Source organism: Gasterosteus aculeatus, chromosome X (assembly GCF_964276395.1).
Source record: "Gasterosteus aculeatus chromosome X, fGasAcu3.hap1.1, whole genome shotgun sequence".
In the NCBI taxonomy this organism is placed as follows: Eukaryota; Metazoa; Chordata; class Actinopteri; order Perciformes; family Gasterosteidae; genus Gasterosteus; species Gasterosteus aculeatus.
In genome coordinates, this window is record NC_135698.1 from 12,186,036 (window position 1) to 12,206,938 (window position 20,903).

The 20,903-nt window shown below is 46.1% G+C and overlaps 1 protein-coding gene across 1 annotated transcript in view; it reads right to left on the minus strand.

Annotated features, from left to right (window-relative positions):
- The window catches only part of LOC120808958 (N-acetyl-beta-glucosaminyl-glycoprotein 4-beta-N-acetylgalactosaminyltransferase 1), a 93,037-nt gene that overhangs the window by 19,203 nt on the left and 52,931 nt on the right, over window positions 1–20,903 (minus strand). Inside the window, exons 4-7 of the mRNA XM_078082759.1 lie at window positions 18,098–18,193; window positions 17,760–17,850; window positions 16,876–16,976; window positions 9,853–9,920 (exon numbers count right to left, since the gene is read on the minus strand). Coding sequence (XP_077938885.1) covers window positions 9,853–9,920; window positions 16,876–16,976; window positions 17,760–17,850; window positions 18,098–18,193 — 356 coding nt within the window. The remainder of the gene's footprint in view (window positions 1–9,852; window positions 9,921–16,875; window positions 16,977–17,759; window positions 17,851–18,097; window positions 18,194–20,903) is intronic.

Sequence of the window (20,903 nt, forward strand, 5' to 3'; positions counted from 1 at the left end):
GGCATGAATAAAATAGAAGAATTCTGCGGCAGATTAAAATAAGGAAACATTTAAAGATATGGTAACAGAGAAATGAGACGTGGAAGCAGATTCTTGAAGAAATAATAAAATTGAAATACCTTTCCTAAATCTCTTTTCAAAAAGTACGACACTAAACAGAAAGACTGGAGACAAAGAATGGAGCTGTTGCATGAGTGTCTATTGCCCCTTTTCCACCAACAAGAACCAGGTGCTGGTTCGGAGCCAGAGCTAGAGCCGGTTCGGAGTTGGTTCAACTGACGAGCCTCCAAAGAACCGGTTTGCTTTTCCACAGGCTAAAGAGCCAGCGCAGAGCCAAGTCCTACGTCACAGTTACGTCTCATCTTTCCCAGCAACGTTAGCGCGGCGGCGCCAAACACATCATCAACAATGGCGGACGTTGCTTTGCTATTGATGTTCATGGCTTTGCGGACCTACATCGACACACGCCTACACGGCGGATCAAACATGTTCGCGCGGCTCGCCTTTTTGCCTAGTAGCGTCCATTGTGTTGTTGTTAACTCGATTAGCTGCTATCGAAAAATGGCGGATCACAAAGTTTCTCTCGTCTTGTTGGTCACGGTAACCCCGCCCCCAGCCGCTGACGTAAGCGGTTCTTACTTCTAGACCAGCAATGATATGGTGCTACTTAAGAACCACTTTTACTGGTTCGGAGCTGGTGCTTTGGTGGTGGAAAACCAAAGAACCGATTTGAAAGTAGGTTCTGGCTCCGAACTAGCACCAGTTCTGCCTTGGTGGAAAAGGGGCATATGTGTATGGGCGTGTCTTCGTGGTGATGGATGGCGAGCTGAGCTGCAGTTGAAAGAAAGCAGCAACAGAGGAGAAATCATACATCCACTAATCTCTCTGTATCATAGAAGGAAAAATAAATTACAATAAACATTCCTGAGAAGTGACTTCATACAGAATGCCCCCCCCCCTCCTCACCTCCCTGACATAAAAGGGAACGTGAAGGACAAACGAGGGATGGAGGAGGATAGGATAGCTATTAGCGTCTGATTCGGAGGATGAGCAGAGGACACAAAACAAGAGTCTAATTGCCTGACTAATTGGAGCCTTTGTTTCCAGCTTCCCTCCATTGGGCTGAACGCGGAGAGGCAGACAAAGAAGCTCGACTGGGTTGGATAACACAAGACGCCACTGCTGGAGCGAAACAATATTCAGAGAGGATCATCCAAAATATGAAATATTTATTTGGCAAGAACATGCAGAGAGTTCTCTTTTTTTCATTTTTTCCCCCCACTGAGACACACTCCTTTCACGAGCATCTCAGAGAACGGGCAGTTGTACTGTGCGTTTATCTAAAAAAGACATATACAAAAGCCCGGGTGCACGACATCCTGAGGACAGACAGGCCGACTGAACGCACATTCACACAAACCCTCCGTATAACTAACCCGGAGTGGAACGTGGAAACGGAGACGGTTTACCGTCTGTTCTCGGTAAATACCAGTCCTCCTTCTCTCCCTTCATCTCATCCATCTGCCCCGCCGGCTGCAGCAATCTCCCCCATCCTACTCCTCCCGTATTTCCGCTCTTATTCCCACTAAATTTCTCATTCATGCCATCTTGCGTCTCTCTCTCTCTCGCCAGAATTTCTCCTTCTCCAACACCCACAGGTGGCCCTTTAAAAAAAACAAAAAAAAGCCTGTACTCGAGCTCTACATTTATGATCCCAGTGTTTAGAGCTGCCCCCAAGGAGACGCGCAAACGTCTCCCTTCTCCCCTCCGTTCCTCATGCATTCCTCTAATCCATCAGGGAGCTATCGCGCTGCTCTTCCCTGCAGCCTCAATAAATCCTCCTTCTTCCATCACCCCGCCCCTCCCCCATGTTCTCCCTCATCATCTGCTCTGCGCCCGTCTCCCCCCATCCTCCCTCTATCTGGTCCGTTGCTTCTTCTCGGCTATCTACCGCTTCCAATTCTGCTATATGTAATTATCTTATGTGGCGTAGCAGCATATTATCTTTTCCAATGCTTTTTTTCTTTTCTTTTTTCATCTCCACGCCTCCACTTCACCGCTTTGGGTTTTTGTATTAACACTCCTTCTCCTCCGCGGCTGCTGGCCTGAATGCGTGGATCCGTGAAGAAATATAACAAAACAAAAAATTTGCTACGCCTCGTTCTCCTGGGGTTTGTGCATTTGTGGCACACTGGGAAGCGTATGCTCATTTCATTACAGAAAAGTGAAATTACAACTATTACATTTCATCAAGGTCAAGTAATTCATGTGCGAGTGATACGCAAGAGGTACATTAGCAGGTTTGAAGGGTTTACCAAGGCCAACAACTTTTCCCTAATGTTAACAAATACCATTATGTGACAAAAATCAAATGGGTTGTATAATAATAAAGTAGGTACTAAAGTATAATCTGTGAAGCCAAAGCCTGATGAAGCCTTTTGTTCTGGACCAGAGAGTTCTAATGTTGTCTAAAACGCACGCACACACACACACACACACACACACACACACAGACACAGACACAGACACACACACACACACACACAGACACACTAATAAGCCACGTCGGAATGTTCACTCATTACCACAAAGATGGGAACCAAACAAACAAACATGTTTGGAATTTGGGACAGAGGATGTTGCATGTGTACAGACTGAAAAGCCCTCTGAGGCCAATTTGTCATTTGCAATTTTGGGCTAGACAAATTAAAATTAATTCAAGTGTAAATGAACTATTTTTATTTGACCACGTTTAAAATCAGTCTCCAGTTAAAAAAAAAAACGGTTGGATGAGATTTCTGTCGTCAGTAGTGAGGAGCGTGTTTCTCCACGAGGCCACTCATTACTCTGTTGAAAGACACGAGAGTTTACAGCCGTTTTGAACAGCCACTCCGAGGCAGGTTGGGAAAAAAAAAACAATTGTATAAATATGGCAATAACATTACGCGCTTTCAGAGACAGTGACAGAACTGCACTAGAATTAAGAGCTTTACAGAGAAGCGTAAACCTCCTGCGCCCTCCTCACCTACGCACATTTAGCACAGTGGGCAAGAATGTTGACAGACGGGCTTTCGGGAGTTCAGACTCGGACCATCCGTCAAGCACTTTGGGTTGAGCTTCCCGACACCTTCAAGCCTCCGAAGACATAGAGCGTTATCTTTTCTGCAATTTGTGCCCAACTGTCGATCTCCTCGTAGCAAAATCCCAATACTCCCTTGATATTCAACAAGTCACTTTCCAAGCAGCTTAAATATCCCCCGGGCCGAGCCGCCCCTGCGTCATCATTACTCTCTCTAATCACGTCTGGCGAGAGGCGGCCCTGCCTCACCCGGCGGTGGCGCTCGCGCATTGCTGCCAATCCGACGTCCGCTACGACCGTCTCTCTCACGTCTCGAGAGACGCGAATCCGCCCCTCAAAGACGTCCCGATTAGACGTAAGCCCCGACACACGCGAGCATAGATTTGGTGCCTCGGCGGGCTGCCGTCACTCATAGAAACAGATGGCAGAGAGAGGGCCTGAGGGGAGGAAGTGGGACAGCAAAGGGACGGCTTCGGGTCCAATGCAAACGATCACCTTGAGCGGAGAGAGATGGCGGCGATAAGGTTGCTATTCACACGACACAGTCAGGGAGGTGTGTGTGTGTGTGTGTGTGTGGGTGAGACGGGTGCAATATTCAGCTCGCATCCTCGATCAGTATTCCTACGACGCCGTGAGCACAACTCCTATACTTTCCTCTCTAAAGTGCTCAAGTGTCCATGCCGGCTAATAGCCGGCAGTGCTTAAATGATTCAATTATAGATACTGAAAGATCCCACAGTGAAATAGCTGGCCGTTCTCCACTGGGTTTCCCCTCTTTGTTGCTGGGAAATCAGTGGTTAACGCCCGGCCTGTCGCGTCGCGCGTACGGGAAACAAACGTGGGCGTTTTTTCGGTGGGTTGACGGCAGAAGAATGAGCAGGGAAAGAAGAGACGAGTAAGGAAACCGGGGAGGGTGTTAAATGAAAAGGGCACACACACAAACATGTGCGCATGGAAAGGGAGGCCACACATCATCCAACGCCCACGTGTCTGCGGAGGATCCAGAGTAAATGTCATTTCCTGCCGCCCCGTCAGAAATGCCAGCTGTGGCATCTCGGATAACCTCGGACTCCACCTCCTTGCCGCGCCACTGTCGAAAGGTCTGCGGCCGCCATTTTGACTTTCAATCCCTCCTCTAATGTTCGTCTCATCCACAAAAAAAAGGGCACAGTCGGGTGGACGTGATCACACGGACGAACGTGCCGTTGAATCGCTTCGTCTTTGGCGGCGAGATTCGGCTCTGGCATCTTTCAAACGATATTCCTCCCAATCCTCGCGCTGTCAATCACACCGCAGCTGCTCGAAAAGGTTTCCGAAATAATTGATGCCAGGCACGCCGTCTGATTTAGCTCAGCACGCCGCTCAACGAGGTTCGGTTTATGGGAATTTTAGCAAATGTCAATCCCTCCCCGCGGATGTCTAAACAGCCCGAGGCTCACAGAGCGCGTGTCGCTGTTGACGGGGTTATCCGGGCTCCTCGTTGGACTTGTATCTTCCCCCGCTGTCACTCATCAAGCTGTTGTGACAGCACCTAACACTTGCTATCACTTCACACAGGAACGAGCAGAGGTGGAGACGAACACTCAACTTTCGACCCGACACGTGTATCGTTTCAAACGTCCGGTTGTAGGCGCCGTCAGACAGAAGTAGCTTGAGTCAAGTCAAGTTTGAGTATCGGTTTCGCCTTGCGAGTGTCCGTCCGTCCATCCATCCGCAAACCGCTTATCCTGCACACGGGGGTCGCGATCCCAGCCAATTTCGGCCGATAGACGGGGTACAACCTGGACCACACTCACATCCACACACCTACGGGCAATTTAGAGTCACCAATCAACCTGATCCCCAGTGCACAGAAAGGCCATTGGGCGAAGTCGACCCCGGGACCTTCTTGCTGTGAGGCGACAGTGCTGACCACCACGCCACCGCCGTGCCGCCCCTACAACGCCTCGCCTTGCGAGTGTCATCATGGCAAAATGCAGTCCTCCGAGACCTGGTCTTGCAGTAGGTTTGATCCCAGCATCGAGGTTAGTGTGATCACAGTATCTGGTTGAAGGCTTGTTTTTCACCCAACGGTGATTTTCCTTTCCAACTCCAACTCCTGATACACGTCCAACAGCAGGAAGAGCAGCAATCCTTTCAGCCAAGAAGCTGGGCAAGCAAATGTTTCGTATTTGCACAAAAAGGCAATCAATTTTCACAAATCCCAACTAAGCAAGTAACTGGTGGTGCGAGCGGTTTTGTGGATGGTTGTTAATACATTTCGTTTGACGATCTTGTATAGATCCTCACGTGAATCGATTTCAGTGACATGAAAACCCCCAAAAGAGTGAAAGAAGGAAAAAAAGAGACTGACGGCTAAATGCTCTCCGTCCACCGGTTTTATGCAGCAAACTTCAGAATTTGAAAGCAGGCACAACTACCTCAAAACACTCCAGACACTAAACAGTGTGAGTCATTGCCTCCAGGTGGCTCTGGCCAGGCAGCTTGGACGACCACCCGATCTCCCAAACAGCTGCACTGATCCCTCATTTCCATCCATCCCAATCTATTTAAATTACCACCATCACACACACACACCGGTTCCAGCAGCACGGGGGTCCCGGTGCGTTCCGTCTCCTGTCATCTACCTCTACTTTTACAGCTTCAAACTCTCCCTCCCCCAAATTTAGAAGCCGTAACGGTGCCAGAGAGAGATTAGCGGGTAAGTGAGAGACGGGGACAGAAAGAGGTGCTGATGGGGAACAGGTGGCGCATTTGTATACGCATGCATATGTATATATTTATGTGTGGGTGTAGTTTTAGCCTTTTATCGCAGAGTGTGGGGAGCTCAACAGGCGAGATAAGTGTTTCAAGTGAACCCCTCAACAGCAATACGTTTCAATCCCTGACAATATGATTCGACCCGGCAGCAGCCATTAGTCACTGTTCACTCAGCTTCGCGACAGCCGGCTGCACAGCTCCAATGAACCGAGGCGAATAAGTAACCCCAGTCCAAAGCAGCAGAAGAGAAGGAGGAGGTAAAAAAAAAAGAACAGGGTCTCTCCAACCTTGCTAAGGTGTGAGTGCATGTTGGGTTTCATTCTTCTTATGGTTCAGGTACATTTCAAAAGACTGCTCTCAGTTTGTGTTTGTTTGTGGTTGTTGTTGTTGCCGTTTCTTATGTGGAATATGCAATATGATGACTACTAGGAGCATACATACATACATTGTGAAAGCCGGTTTATGGTACAATGGCCCTGAACGTACTCTTAACTGACTCTTATAACAGCAAATTACTCAAGAGGATCAGATTGCTAATGGTTAGCGTATTTCTTTGTTTTATCAGATTTACAAATGTTTGAAATGACCAGATGATAAAACCCATTATTGCTGTACACATTCAATATTTATTTTAGAACACAATGTATTATTTTCTGCCCTGCTAATTTACTCATTTCAATTCTATCCCATCTAAATTTGATGAATTCCTTTTTATGGACTTGCAGTGATTATTCGTGCTACACACACAATTTGCCACGCTCAGGAGCCCATCAGCTTTGCTATAAACAGGTTGAGGGTAATGGTGTGTGAGGGATGCATGTCGCAGAGTGCAGCAGTGGGAACATGCAGATGACAAATTAACGGCCTTCAATAAAGTCATCGGATGGAGAGAGGAATGTTAAATGTCACGGTATTACATAACAAAAATGCACATTAATGCACAGATGTATTTATTTGCTTGCAAAACATGTTCTCTCATGCACACACATATGAAAACATCCAACTAGGTTCAGCCTTATCTGAAGCCGTGACCTTTGCAAAATGACGGCGGAATCATGATGCAGTTTAAAATATTAAATATATTACAAATGTTTCGAGGCAACAATGCGTGTGTGGGTCGGGTGATAAATATCACCAACACTAATCCAATCAGATCTCAGTGGGGGGGAGAGAACACGGCGGAGACATATTCTCTGCAACAGTTTTCCTGGTCTACAATTAGCAATACTACAAACACGGTACTGTGAGTAAAAAGGTCAGGCATTAAGTACATTATTTTATTTAAAAAGGATTATTGAAGCATTAATCACCTTAATGTTGCAGAGGATGAAGTTTGTTTTGAATATAAGTAGTTGTTCATTTCCCCCAGAGGATCAATGAAATCCATTTATTTTATAAAAATAAATCAAAATGTTCAAAGTAACTCAAATTTAGAGGTATTGAATAAATGTAATGGAGTAAAAAGTACAATATCCAACTTAAGCACAGTACTTAGTTGGTGTTTCTGCCACATTCTGCCTCCACGCTTGGTGTCTCTATTCTTGTTATTGTTGGAGAGCTCGTCAGACAGGAGGAGAAGGCAGAAAACACTCTACAGCCGCCTCCGCCTCCTTATCATCTCTCCTTCTTCTTCTACTTCATCTTCTGTCATCTCTCTTCCGGATGGCCTTCTGCGCGAACCAGGCTGAGTGAATCCAACACACGGACCACACAAACCAGCCAACGGATCCCGGCCTGTGCTCAGTCCCCTCTGGCCTTGATGGATTTTCTTTAATTACATTATGTGCTTGTCAATTTGTCGTGGCAGAGGCCAGGCGGAATGTTCAGTATATGAATGTTTTCAGGACGAGAAGGGATTTTCTTTTTATGAATCGTATTAATCCCGCTCAGAATGATACTTAAACAATTGAATGATGAGTCTCTGACACATAACGAGACATCGGAGCGACGCAGTGAGTGAGATTAACAGCAATGTCAAATTAGTGATGCTATCAAAATATATGTATACAGTATGCCAGAAGGCCCTTTCACTGAATGTCTTCCGTCTCATTTGTTTTCTATATAAATCGTCTTCCTTACCTTGACGTAAAATGACTACATGCATGACTGTCAATACTGTTTTACTTTTACCATATGGGTAAAAATAGACAATATTTACAGTTTATTACTACATTACTTTTTTAGACAAATGGTCTTTGGGATGTGTGTGTGTGTGTGTGTTGTATTTCAGTAAAATGTAGTACATACGGTGTCAACTGGGGGCTTCACAGTTCACTTAAATCACTCGATCATTCCACTAATGTAGGTCATGTTTATCACTCATTAGTTCAGTCGCCCAAATGACTGTCACCCACCGTAGAGGTCCATTAATACCACAGCACCCACCGCCGCACTGGAACCTGATTCATGGGCAATTAAGCAGGCAAACCACTTCACTATTTCTATGACTCATCAGACATTTTAATGTGTAATTCATCATCCAGTATGTCGTCGTGTGTGTGCAGTCCACTCCCCCGTGGGGATACTTTTCTGATTGGGTTGGGCTAGGTAGTATCATCCATCATCGGTATCATGATGCTATGATCACGTTGTCTTTTTTACGTCAAATGCAAACAAAATCTTTTTTTTGCACATACAATCGTGTACAGTTCGTTGCTTTGCATGCAAATCTTGTATTAATCCGTTCTGAAATCCTGTCATTCCTAAAAGGTTAATGTGGTGTTTTTTGTTGAATTACAGTAGAAAGTCGACACTTAAAACAGATATTAATTACTTCAGTTCAAATTATTTGGAGTTTCATAAAGAGGGAGAATTTGGAAAAATGTTGTCAGAGTCACAACACTTATACGGCTCTGACTGTATGTTCTAAAAACCTACCACTTCCTATGTTGATGTCTGATTACTGTTCATGTCAAATGTCTTCAATCAAAGCCATATATTCTTCTGTATTACCCAGAAAGCGCGGTTTGAGCCTGTAAAAGCTTTTGTACTTTTACATGTTTAGATTTCTCTTCTCTACCGCAGGGCAGCTCGCACTCCTTAACATGTCAGAAATATAGCCACGGAAAAATTGAATGCGGTGGATGTTATTGCATTGATACGTTTAACAGTTTTGGCCGACTTGAATAATCAGCAGTGTTCAATTCCTCCATGGTATGGAGCTTCGGTTATCCCTGGAAAATGCCACATACATCTGGCAGGAACCTCGCCCGGTTAGAATCGTGAGCGCAAGGCGTCCTGGGAGACATGGGCCCTGCCGTATTAAGTGCTAAAATATTCTCAACCTTTACTAGAGAGAAATTGGCGGTTTGTGTGTGTAAATAATTGAAGCCGGCACTCTTCATCCTCATCCAATCGGGCAAATGTGGAAACCGAAAGGGAATAGAAGCACACGTTCTCTAGGACTTCTTCTCCTGCTGCATAATAATATCGGCCTAACAATGACTGTGGAGACAAACTGACTGCAGATCAGTGCTGATATTTAAAGGGTTTCTCTTACGCGAGCCGCTCCCGGCAGTTCGGGAGAGAAATGTGGGGAATCTGAGAGCGCAGCCGTCTCATCTTACACTGAGAAAGAGAAGCCTTTCAACCGCCGTGGTGCTCGACGCTCACTGACACTTGAGACTACTCCGCTTGTTAATTGGCACGTACACAGAGCCGCACACCTGCACGCAAAAGAGACACACTACCTGCTGCGTCCAGTGAACACTTGAGCCATCGATTTCCTCCTTCTTGTCAGCAGCCCTCTGAAGCAATTATGATATGAAAGAGGCTCCAGGCCGACGTGAATTGACTCCACAACGAGCGCGACTTGTACAAACGGCCTCTCGACAGTTAAGGTGACACTTTTACATGCAAAGAACACAAGACTGGTCCCGAGAGGAGCTGCGGCGGTGACGTGCATTTGTCACGCGTGTTGTTAGACGTTAGCAGGGTCTCCTTTCGGGGCGCTGCGCTGCCTTCGAGAGTGAACGAACTGAGCCCTTAAGCGGGAAGTTGTGACGGGTACTTACTGCACGGACTTGGAGGACTGGGACCTGAACTTGCTGAACTCGCCCGGAGCGGTCCACTCTGTACCCAGCTGAAACACACAAGGCGGGAGGACACAGATAAGAGAGAGTGAGAGAGATCAGGAAATAAGAGCGGCAAAGGAAACAAAACCCTTTAGGGCACAGAAAATCTGTATTTCTGGAAGGTTCCTGTCTGTAAATAGGTAAGATATACAGGTTATGATCTCCCTGCAAACGTGGAATAAACTGAAAAACAAAATAATATGCCCCAAAGCAACAGGGAGGTCAATCAGGAGGCTGGTTTTGAGAACTAATGGCTATAAAAACAGACAGAAAATCATCAAGTCAATCCCGGCCAATACTGGGACTAAGAAGCCGGCTCATCGGGGCGCTTGGGCCTCCGGTTCCCAGCCCTGCAGTCTAATGCGTGCCCATTCATTTCCTCAGCAAGCAGCACACCACTAATTAGGACCCCCGCTGCCGCTGATCCATAATGAAGGAATAAGGCTGAGATCATAGTGGGCATTCCTTTAATTGTTTCTGCTGGCCGCACTTCTGGGCTTGAGACTGTGCGGAAAACATTGTGCCGCATGGCGTCCACACATCACAAGAGCCTTTCGGCTTGTAAATAGCTTGCTGATCCCCACTCTGGGTACCGCAATGTTTTCACAGAGAGCATCACACACAAATACAAGATAATGACACACACACACACACACACACACATACACACACACAAAACGGCAATTACGCAATTGCCCCTCCGAACGTGTTTGCTGGTACGGGAACAGAGCCACTACGGTCAGAAAACCTCAAAAGAAAACGGGCAGTAATGTCGGCCCAAAAGCAACCAGGGGCCTCTGGCTGTGCCAAAGCCTCTGAGACGCTCTGTGAGGCACTTGGCAAGAGAGGAGGACACAATGTGCACTACTGTGCCTTCACGCCCAAGCCCACAACGTGCTGCTGCTGTAGTACATTTCCACAGCAAGAACATCTTCCTCACATACTCGGCCTGTGGCACAGGAAGAATGCTCGGAGTTAAACCACCCGGGAGAGAATATTCTAATTAAACCGTGAGTTAGCTAGCAGATTTCAAATCAATAATGCATTCATTTAAACAATTGCAGCAAACTACGTGTTGGTTTTTCATTGGTAGAGTGGAGAGCATGTCCACGCGAATATGGTCTCAGGTATTTTTTTTTAATATGCACTGATGTTGTTGACGGCATATTAAATAGTCTGTGGGCAACGGTCTGTGGACTTCGATCATATGACAGTGTTCAGTGAGAACTCCACTGATTTAGCATTGCACCGGGTACATGTGTGTATATTATGTTTAGGGTATTTGGTTCGCTGCTACGCTAAAGTCTGGCTTGTTTTGCTGCGAAATTTGCCTTGTGGAGACCAGTCAGCTAAGCAAACCAATCATATCCAATTATCAATACACAACACGGCCACCTGTAAGACCTGTAAACTATCTGCATCAGTAACAATGCACTCCTGTTTGGGGGGGAAATAATACTTTTGCTTCACAATGCAAGTTGTTTAGAGCATGTAGCGACTGCTTCAAGTTTCCATTACGTATCGCTCAGCTTGTTCCAACTTGCAGAAAGTAGTGCAGCAGAATCCCATTTGGAATTGAAAATAAACTTTGAAACAGGAAACTTGTATTAAAATTGTGACTAAGATGTCTCTATAGTCACTGTACTTGCATGTTTATATTCTTCCCGTCAGTGAAGGTTTTTTTCTGGAATGAGCTTCCATTCAGATGAAAAAGGGATTGATCACACAGAAGCGGCAATGCAAAAATATTCATCTCTAAGTTGTGTTATCTAGTGCCAACTCGACAAACAATAAATCCATTTTAAAAGTAAGTGAAAATAATTGTGTGCAAAAGTCAGAAAACAATCATTTCATTTGTTCCAACAGGAAATAAAAATCCAGTTGGAAGAGGCGACCAGAGGCAGAGAAGCAAAACATCCGCTCGCATGAAGGTAAATGTCATGCAGAGGTTGATAAATGAATTATTATTCTGAGCTGCAACATTTAGGAGACTTTGCCTGAAACAAGTTATTTTTGGCCTCTTCCTCATACATGACACTGCATTCAAATGTCTCAGGGGGTTTTGCGATTCGTTTGACACCCTTTTTCACACCGGAATTTACTGCAAATTATGTTTTTGACATGAAAGACGCTCATAAACATTTCTCGTTCGCCTATCCATTTCCTTCACATGAAAGTGTCATCAGCGTCAACATTTCCCTCCACAGGGTTTTAGATGCTCTACATTCATTTGAACATTTTCTTTAAACATTTAGCGCCACACAAAGGAAAAACGCATCAGTGTCAAGGAGCAAATGTCCAAAAATTAAAGCTTGTATTTCTCTTTTCTTCCAGTCGGTGGATAAGCTGTGGTTGAACAATTTCAGGATCAAAGTCACGAGGACAAAATACATTCTCCACGGTAACACACCTGCACACGTGCCGTATAGACATGAGAAACACACGCAGATCCACACAAACATGTTTCTTCACTGAACGATGAGTCATTGCTCATTGAGAGCATCGTCTCCTCACCAGAGTGGGCGGGGGGAAGGTAAATCAGAAGGCGAGAGAGTCAAGAGGCTTCTCAAAACACACCTCTCGCTCACTTATTGGCTTTTTTTTGTTGTTCCTACTTCACAAGTCTCGAGGGAGAAATAATGCAGGGAACTTGGGGACCAAATTTCTCACGGACCAATAACCTGACATGCAGCAGCAATGCCCCCACGTAACCTCCCTGTCTCTCTCTCACACACTCACACACACATATGCAGGTTCCTTGGAGAAAACTAATCTCACATGGCCACTGGCCCTGAAATGCCAAAGAATGAAACACAACACAGGATCAAGAAATCTAAAAGGAATATGAATGTGCAACAGAGCCATAAAGACATTACCCCTCCCTGGATCAACTCCTTTCCTTCTTCAGTGTTTTTCAGTGGAACTTGGACTTCAAAGTTCTGTGCTTTCATGCGTGCATTCATTCATTCATGAATAAACGGGTCGTTTGGAAAAATGCCTGAGAGAAGAATGGCGGTATTCTTCTTATGGAATAAAGGCCACACTCCATTTAGCTGTGTGCACGCCATGGCCCTGGCATCGGGCCCGGTGGCTCCCAAACGGAACAAACGAAATGTCCTCAATGCGAAAGGTCTATTGGCACGTGTGACAAGTGTAGCAATTTACTCAATTGAATACGAGGGTTGTTCTGTTATTCCACAGTTCAAAACGCGTTATATAATACCAATAACTGTTTTCATTAGTGGATGATTACCTGAAACTGTGTTTTTATTACAATGACGCGTAAATAGCTCTGCATGGAGCGGCTCTTCCTCACGCAAACTCCCCCCCCCAAAAAAACGTCCTTTTGCGTTTTAACGGTACCCAACGGCCAGCGTAGTTTTCCAGATGTGCTGGAAAAGAGAGCGAGAGGAACTGAAAGGCATTCTGTAACCGCTCACCGCTAGTTGTGACCGAGTCTCACACGCTGCTCCTTAAAAAGAATTAAACTAAATAAATGGAGGTCCCATTTTTACACCGTGGGAGCTCAACACAAAGCCAATGAGATAGAAAATATGATATCTAAATGGAATGGAAGGAGTCTCTGATTGAATGTGTGAATGTCCTCATTATCACCAACCATTCACACTTGATGGGTGTTTTGCCGGCGACGTGAGGAAATGTGTGAGGCGAGTTTTTATTGCTAGTGTGTTAAGTACACAGTGTGTAGTTTGTTGGTAGGGGACACCAAACAACACGCCGGACACACGCTACACTTCCTCGCTGCAGACCATTTAAGAACAGATATAAGACATTTTAGTATAGTAGTATATAAATACATATATTTTCTTATTGATTTTGTTCACACCTGCTGCTTTGCAACGAAGGGAAAAAGTGGGATCATGTTTGTAGTGTTTATGAGACGAGTCGATGAGAATAAAGGCGGTCGCTGATTTTGATTCACTTTAGTCTGCTCGACACTCGAGTCCGACGATCCGTCACAATTATCCTCACGTCTGTTTTCATTGTTACATTATCAACGGCTGGTGAAAGTACTGTTAGAGTAGTTTGATTCAAAACGTTCTGCAAACACTAACGTAGCCGGGAGGAATGAAAGCACACACGGAGATGCTGCTTCCCGTGATGGATGGCCTCTCCAGCGAGCTTAAAAATGTCCATTTCATACCCTCTTTACTCTTTCTTTCAAAATGGATTACTAGATGCGCAGATATTGGAAATTTCAACGAATTAATCAAACCCATTATACACTTGTCATGGTTTTCCCATCTAAAATTCCATAACACAACACAGGAAACGGGTCATTTTACAGCAGACATTCGGCTGTATGATAGCGGTCACAGTCACAGGCGCTGCTATTAACAATGGCTTCTTTCCATCATAAAGACACGACTGTGTGAAGAAAAACAGCAAACGTCACGCAAAAGCTGAACCCTGAACATTCTTTGAAAAATTCATCCATAATTTGTCAAAACGAAAGGCCGGTAGAAAGCTGACCTTATGCATCCAATACGACGAGGTGGCCGTCTCTTCATCATGAGCAAGTACAAATAAGTTGTTCATAGTAGCCGGTAACCAGCTGTCAAAGAATGAGCCGCTACTTTTACTGGCGAGTCTCGTACCGATTCCACTTCCCTTAACCTAGTTTGTGCGTCTCATTTTTGTGTCTTTTTAAGTCTGCTTTTTGAATTGTACAAAACAGGTGTCGTATTAAACACATCAGTACCTGCGTGTCTCTGCGCTACACAGCCGCATGCAGACACTCGCGCTCTGTGCAGGTCCGAAGGCTCGCTCTCTCTCTCTCTCACACTCAGACGAGCTGGTCTGGTTCTGAGAGACGCTCTGCAGGAGCCGTCGGACATTCCGCTTGAAAGAAAATTTGGTTTCAGATATTAGCTGAAGGCCAAAAAACAAACACAAACCACACTTCTCTCTCTCTCTCTCTCTCTCCTCCACTAACCACAGAGAGCTGGTAGGTGTGAGGGTCCGAGCTGGAGAACAGGCGTAAGGTAAGGTCCGTTATGCCTTTCAGGGTGTTCCTTTCCATGTTTTATCTGGTTGTGCGTGTGAGCAGGACAGAAACAGACCTCTTTAGATTCATTTCGGGTGTCCTGTGGAGGGAATCGATCACTTTCTAATGCTAATCACGGAAAGCTGACAGGGGTCTCCGCGGAAACGCACTTCAGCATCCAGCTCCCCGTCCCATCGCGGCAGCACATTCCTTATTCAGCCAGTTCACGATGGAGGACGACGCTACTGTGACCCCTGACGTAAAGTCAAAAATCATTCACCACAAAAAGTGTATTTTTAAGTCCGGTTTTGAGTCCGGTCATGAATAGAGCAGAAATAGGAGGCATTAAAAGCAAGATAATAGACTTACTTCATCAGACACACACACACACACACACACACACACACACAGCAAGGTGTCGTTATGCTGGCGGGTGAAATGTGACTAATTGCTTATTCTTGCATATAGAAATCCTCACCATGTCAGAAAAAAGGAACCAGCGACAGACTGAACTCGTTTCACTGTCTGGGGCAGCCAAAGCACGGCGACGTGTATCCTGGGTTTATTCAGGTGGATATGGATATTACAACTTCTGCGTGAGTTTCACAAGGGTGGGCGCGAAAAATGCAAGTTGAAATAGCAGCACGTAGTTTTTCCTACTTATGTCACTGTGGACAACACATCGGGTAACACTCACAGAGGATTTAATGCTCCAATCTACCAACTTTACATTAACAATGAGGGCTATCCAGTTAATCTCAGTATTTTATTCCGTATCTTAACACAGATGTGATTGTAATTGAAGTGTAGTCAACTGATTTGATTAACAGTGATTAGGGAGATAGAAAGTGGAAAGAGAAATGTCACACCTCTTCAGAGCTTGAGGTCTTTAAAGCATGCTGGAGAGCTTTCTCTACAGATTAGCAAAGCCCTGCGTCATCCGATTTTGACATGTAGCCCGTCATGTGCCAAAACACCAGTACTTATAAGAAGAGAAGATGTGAAAGATATTTCACGGGTGTAATTACAAAGATGAGAACAACTTGTTTCTTCCCCCCACCATCACACTGGGGCAGTCAGACGGGTAACAAAGTGCGGACTCATCCGTGAGTCACAATGTGTCTCTGAAGAGACATTGCATTGCCCCCCCACCCCCCCGCCCTACAATACACTAGGTGACATTTCTCCACAGCCAACTTTCACCTCCATATCGCGGAGAGCTACGTGATCTCAGCATCTCACGGAATCTGGTGACACCTCACAAGCTGTCGGAGTGCAGATCGTTCCCAAGCTTGACTTTTACTCTCAACGCACATCTGCACAGAGCGCTCATGCAGTTCAACATCAAATTAAAGACGATTTCACAAAAAGAAAAACGTTGTTAAGACAGCAGCAGCACAGATCGACGTCTATTCGATTGGGGGGCAGAGGGTACTTCATGCAGGGATGGAAAATCGAAAGCGTTTTTTCTCACAGGAGGTTCTGCAGGAGGACATAAGTGAGCTGCGTGCTGGAGGTGACCGATCGCCTGACCCATTTGGTGGCAGCAGGGGAGCGGGGATTACCAAAGAGAAGCAGGGTCAAATTCTCAATGTCAGCGTTAGTGTAACAGCTAGCATTACAACCTCATTAATAACTAAATAATATTCTCCCATATATTAGTTGCTGTGTGTGAAAAGAAGAGGATGCATTAGATGGCATTTGGAGCCATGAGTCCCCTTTGTTTGACCTTTGACTTTCCCGCACATATTCTCAGAGGTTCATATGGAGTGTTTCATGCTATTTAAGTCATGAGAGTTTTTTAGCTTGTTGCTAAGCAATATTTGTCAAAGCCAGGGACGGTACATGGAAACAATTACCGTACTCGTGTGAATTGAAACGGTTTGAATATTAGCAAAGCGACTCGCTGGGTGGTTTGATTACCACGCGAGGACGCGGTGCAGCTCGGCTCGTACCTGTCCGACATAGACCAGCAGCCTGGCGTTGAGGGGACTCTCATCGGGACTCAGCCAAAACTCAGAGTTATCATCGGACGACACGGAGAACTGGAAATCACCTAGAGGGGAAAACATGATCAAAGAGTGCATTGGGCGAAGTGGGCATGCATGGTCCCGTAGCAGCATAATCCCAGTGTAATTGGCTCCGTGTAATAGAAATGCAACAAACATGTACATTACATGTACAGCAGTGGTCAAAGATGAAACACTCGGCCAAAGGGATTTCTAAAGTCCTGCAGTCAACTACAGATTTCCTAATCCATATTTAGCAACTATGTGGATGGAAAATAACATTTGTGTAAAATATCAGCCAGTATAGTTATTTAAGAAAGATGTACAAGCAGATAATCAGGATACTTGAAGATTATGCACAATACATACATTTATTACATACAGCTACATACAGCTTTCCTCCCTTCAGCTTTCACTTTCATTTATTTAAAGTCTGTGTCTGGCAGTGTGAGGTGTAGGATACGAGTTAGAGTGCTTGTTAAAATTATAGCGATAGTATGACTTTTGAGCCATCAGCTGACGGAGACACCAGAAAAAGCTACATACGGCACTGAAATGAACGTTACTATAATTAATAACTTCATACTGGGCAATTTGTGTAAGGGCACTACGGTGTCCAGGCATTTTCAGTTCCTATAGCAACTGGACCCAATGGGAGGTCTGTGAGGGTCCTGCGATGAGGTTTAGCGTTGGAGAAAAAATGTGAATATTCGTTATATTAGTGGCTCTCAAGAGCTTGTTTTGAGAGGGATGCGGTAATTGTCCACTCGTGTGAAGGACACACGCTCCAAGGCCCTCAGAGGAAGGACTCGCTAATAAGAGCTAGTTACCATCTCTGTAAGGGTGAAGGAAACCAAATATTCTCAAGCCATAGTTCTTCCACTTGGGAGCAACGGCCAGTTTCCTCAGTGTGGTTCTGGTCTGCAGAGAGAAACGGATTTAAATTCAGATTATAGGTAAAGAAATTTTTGGATTAATACAGTAATACAAGAAAATAGCGATTCTATGTGATATTTTACATGAGTGAAACAGTAATCTAATTAGGTCGCGGGCAAACCATTATACAACACGTTAGTGACGTCACCAGGTTGGAAAAGAAAAGCCTACTTCTATCTCCCTCCGTTTGAAGATAGAACCCGATGGGTTCCTTAATCAGTGTTATACTTACGTGAGGGTAGTGAGGGAAGTGCAGGTTCTTTCTGAGTTGGGCTATAGAGGAGCCACACCAGTCCTCAAACACATGCAGGTTGGCCTGGCCTTTGTACTGCCGACACACACACACACACACACACACACACACACACACACACACACACACACACACACACACACACACACACACACACACACACACACACACACACACACACACACACACACACACACACACAGGGAGAGAGAGAGGGAGATGGGTAAACGCAGGCTGCAACAATAGCATCACGTTAGCCATTAAATAGGCAGGTTATGCTTCGGTGCTCCAGCTACTGGAGGTCCCATCCTGACAGCAACACTACCAATTGCACTGGTTCCAGTAGATATATTTTTCGGGCTCAAGTGTACATTATTTCTTGTGCCTCGAGGGGGGGGGGATGACTTCTCTGTGAAACGTTTGAACGCAGTGTGCAGCTTCCAATGTTCTCCCCGTCCCGAGTCAGAGAAGGTGACGGAGAGCTCGTGAGGAGGACGTCCGGGACAGTTTGCCAGAGCTCGTCCCCGGCCCACGCTTTGACATTTGTGGGAATCACGCGGGGAAATCGCAGGACGCAGCGGGGACGGATGGGGGAGACGGGTCTGACCTGAAGAGACACTCCGATAAGCCACGTGTCTCGCTGCTTTTAAAGTGGGGTGTTTTGTTTCACAATTACAACGTAATAAAAAGATAAATATGTTCCATTCGTGTCTCCGAGTCCGAGACGCCTGCTCTTCGCATCGTTAAACACTCGCCACAAAAGGGCCTTCGTGGTGCAGGAAGACGCACACGCACCATTAAGCTCGGCACGACACTCCGAGAAGCGACTCCTTCTTCTGATGTGCAGATGCTGCAGATGTGCACACGTTTGCACACATGCACACAAGTTGTCCGTCAAGCAGTCGTACCAGCACACATATGCCTTATTTAATGCGTGACCGCAGTCCCAGTGGGAGGCCACTGCAGACGTTCAGAGCGTCACACGGAGCTTCAGGAGTGAGCGGACTCTCGGCGAATGAGGCCGCGCAGTCGGGTCGCCTGCTCGGTTTCAAACGGGGGAAAGCTGAAAGTTAAAAACAAGCGTGAGCCGTCAAAAAACAATCGAACGGAGAAGGCGAGAGCTAAACAAACCGCGCGGCTAGAAAGCCTGCTGTGCTTTCGTCAGAGGGATCAGATTGGTGACACGGGGGGGGCGCCCCCATCACCCCACTAATGTCTGCGGGAAGACGTTGATGGACGGCGTTGTGCTCCTACAGTATCACACGGGCGAGCGAACAGATGGCCCGACTCAGAAGTGGTCCTTCACGTTTCTCCCCGGTTCTACTAAGTGGCCCCTGTGCACCCACAGCAGCACGGCAATTACAGCTCATGCATAACCATGATGGATATTTGTTGGGGGGCAAACACGTCAGTTTAAAGCAAAGGGGCTTCTAATTTTACTTTTTCTCTTTCCTTTCTGTGTCTCTCTCGAAAAAAAGACTAACGCTGATTCAAAGCGGAAGCAGAGAGCAACGGGGATTTTGCGCGGTCGGCTGATTCAAAGTCAGAGGGGAGAAGCGAGTCAAAAAAGAAAAAAAAGAGGAGCGATAATGTCTAATGTTTGAAAAGGGATTGTGACGGGAATCATGGAGGTTAGAGACATAATGTTAGTTCCAGTGTAAACGTGCCCTTATGCAAAGCTCTTAATACATTTCCTCATAGGTTTTTTTAAAGGCTATATCGACATGCCGCCCCCCCCCTCTCCTCCTCAACCCTGCTGTTGTCAAATAATAGAGCAGCTTTAGAAGTCCTTAATTATTAATTCACACACACGTAGCCGTGAAGAGGCCACAGACTGTAAAGTCAGCGTTCTGCTCGGGGCCGCTGGTGTAAAACGGGATCTATTTTCTGTCTGTGCCCCGGCCTCAAGGCGATGGTGTAATGAAGCGAGAATCGTTCCCCTCGTTGTTTAAACTCACCCTTTTATCCCCCTCGCTCACGATCTTTTTCCCCAGCGAGTCTGGCGTCTGTGCCCGACGTGGTCTCTCATCTGCTGATATATGAGCACTTCCAATGGTCATTCCGACCGATTCTTAATTTGACTTGTGTCTTCTTATAAAGGACGAGTTCCTAGCATCGAACACTCTGCTGCTTTGCAGAGTCTGCAGTCAGACGTTGAAGGAGGAGTAGAGCGCAGAATGCAGTAGCAGATACTAAGTAGTGTATTTATGTACACGTGCCTATTTTCTGCAAGAACAAACATTTCCTCCGCATAACCACATGTCTGTGAGCGTGTCTTAGCATATCTCCATCTCCATCGCTGCTCTCTAACAGTACCCCTCTCTCACCCACCTGCTCGCTCCACCAACAAGACCAACAAACCTCCCTCCCTCCCTCTCCTCTTCCTGCGGGAGGCCGTTTAACTTCCTCGGAAAACCCAGTGCGGCTTCCTGCGTTGCTGCTGGCAGCGCGGCGGCTCTGACAAGCGGCCGCCGAACGCACCCACTGACGAGCAAACGTCCCCTTTCGGAGAAGAAAAGTGAGGCGTGGTGGTAAATACAATAGCACTCCGCAGGCGGCGTTGAAGCTCACTTTCGATGCAGCACTGACGCGATGCTGTGGTGCGGTTTCACCGGGCCGTCATGCTGAACTGTAACGAGTGATCACAGGGTACGTGTTAGAATAGAAAGTCTTTCCCTCTGTGGCAACGGCGAGGATGCTGGAGAGACTTTTTCTCACAATAGAGACCAACTATGACTAGGCCAATGAGCGTCACCAATTAACCGAACCCCGAGAACTGATGTCT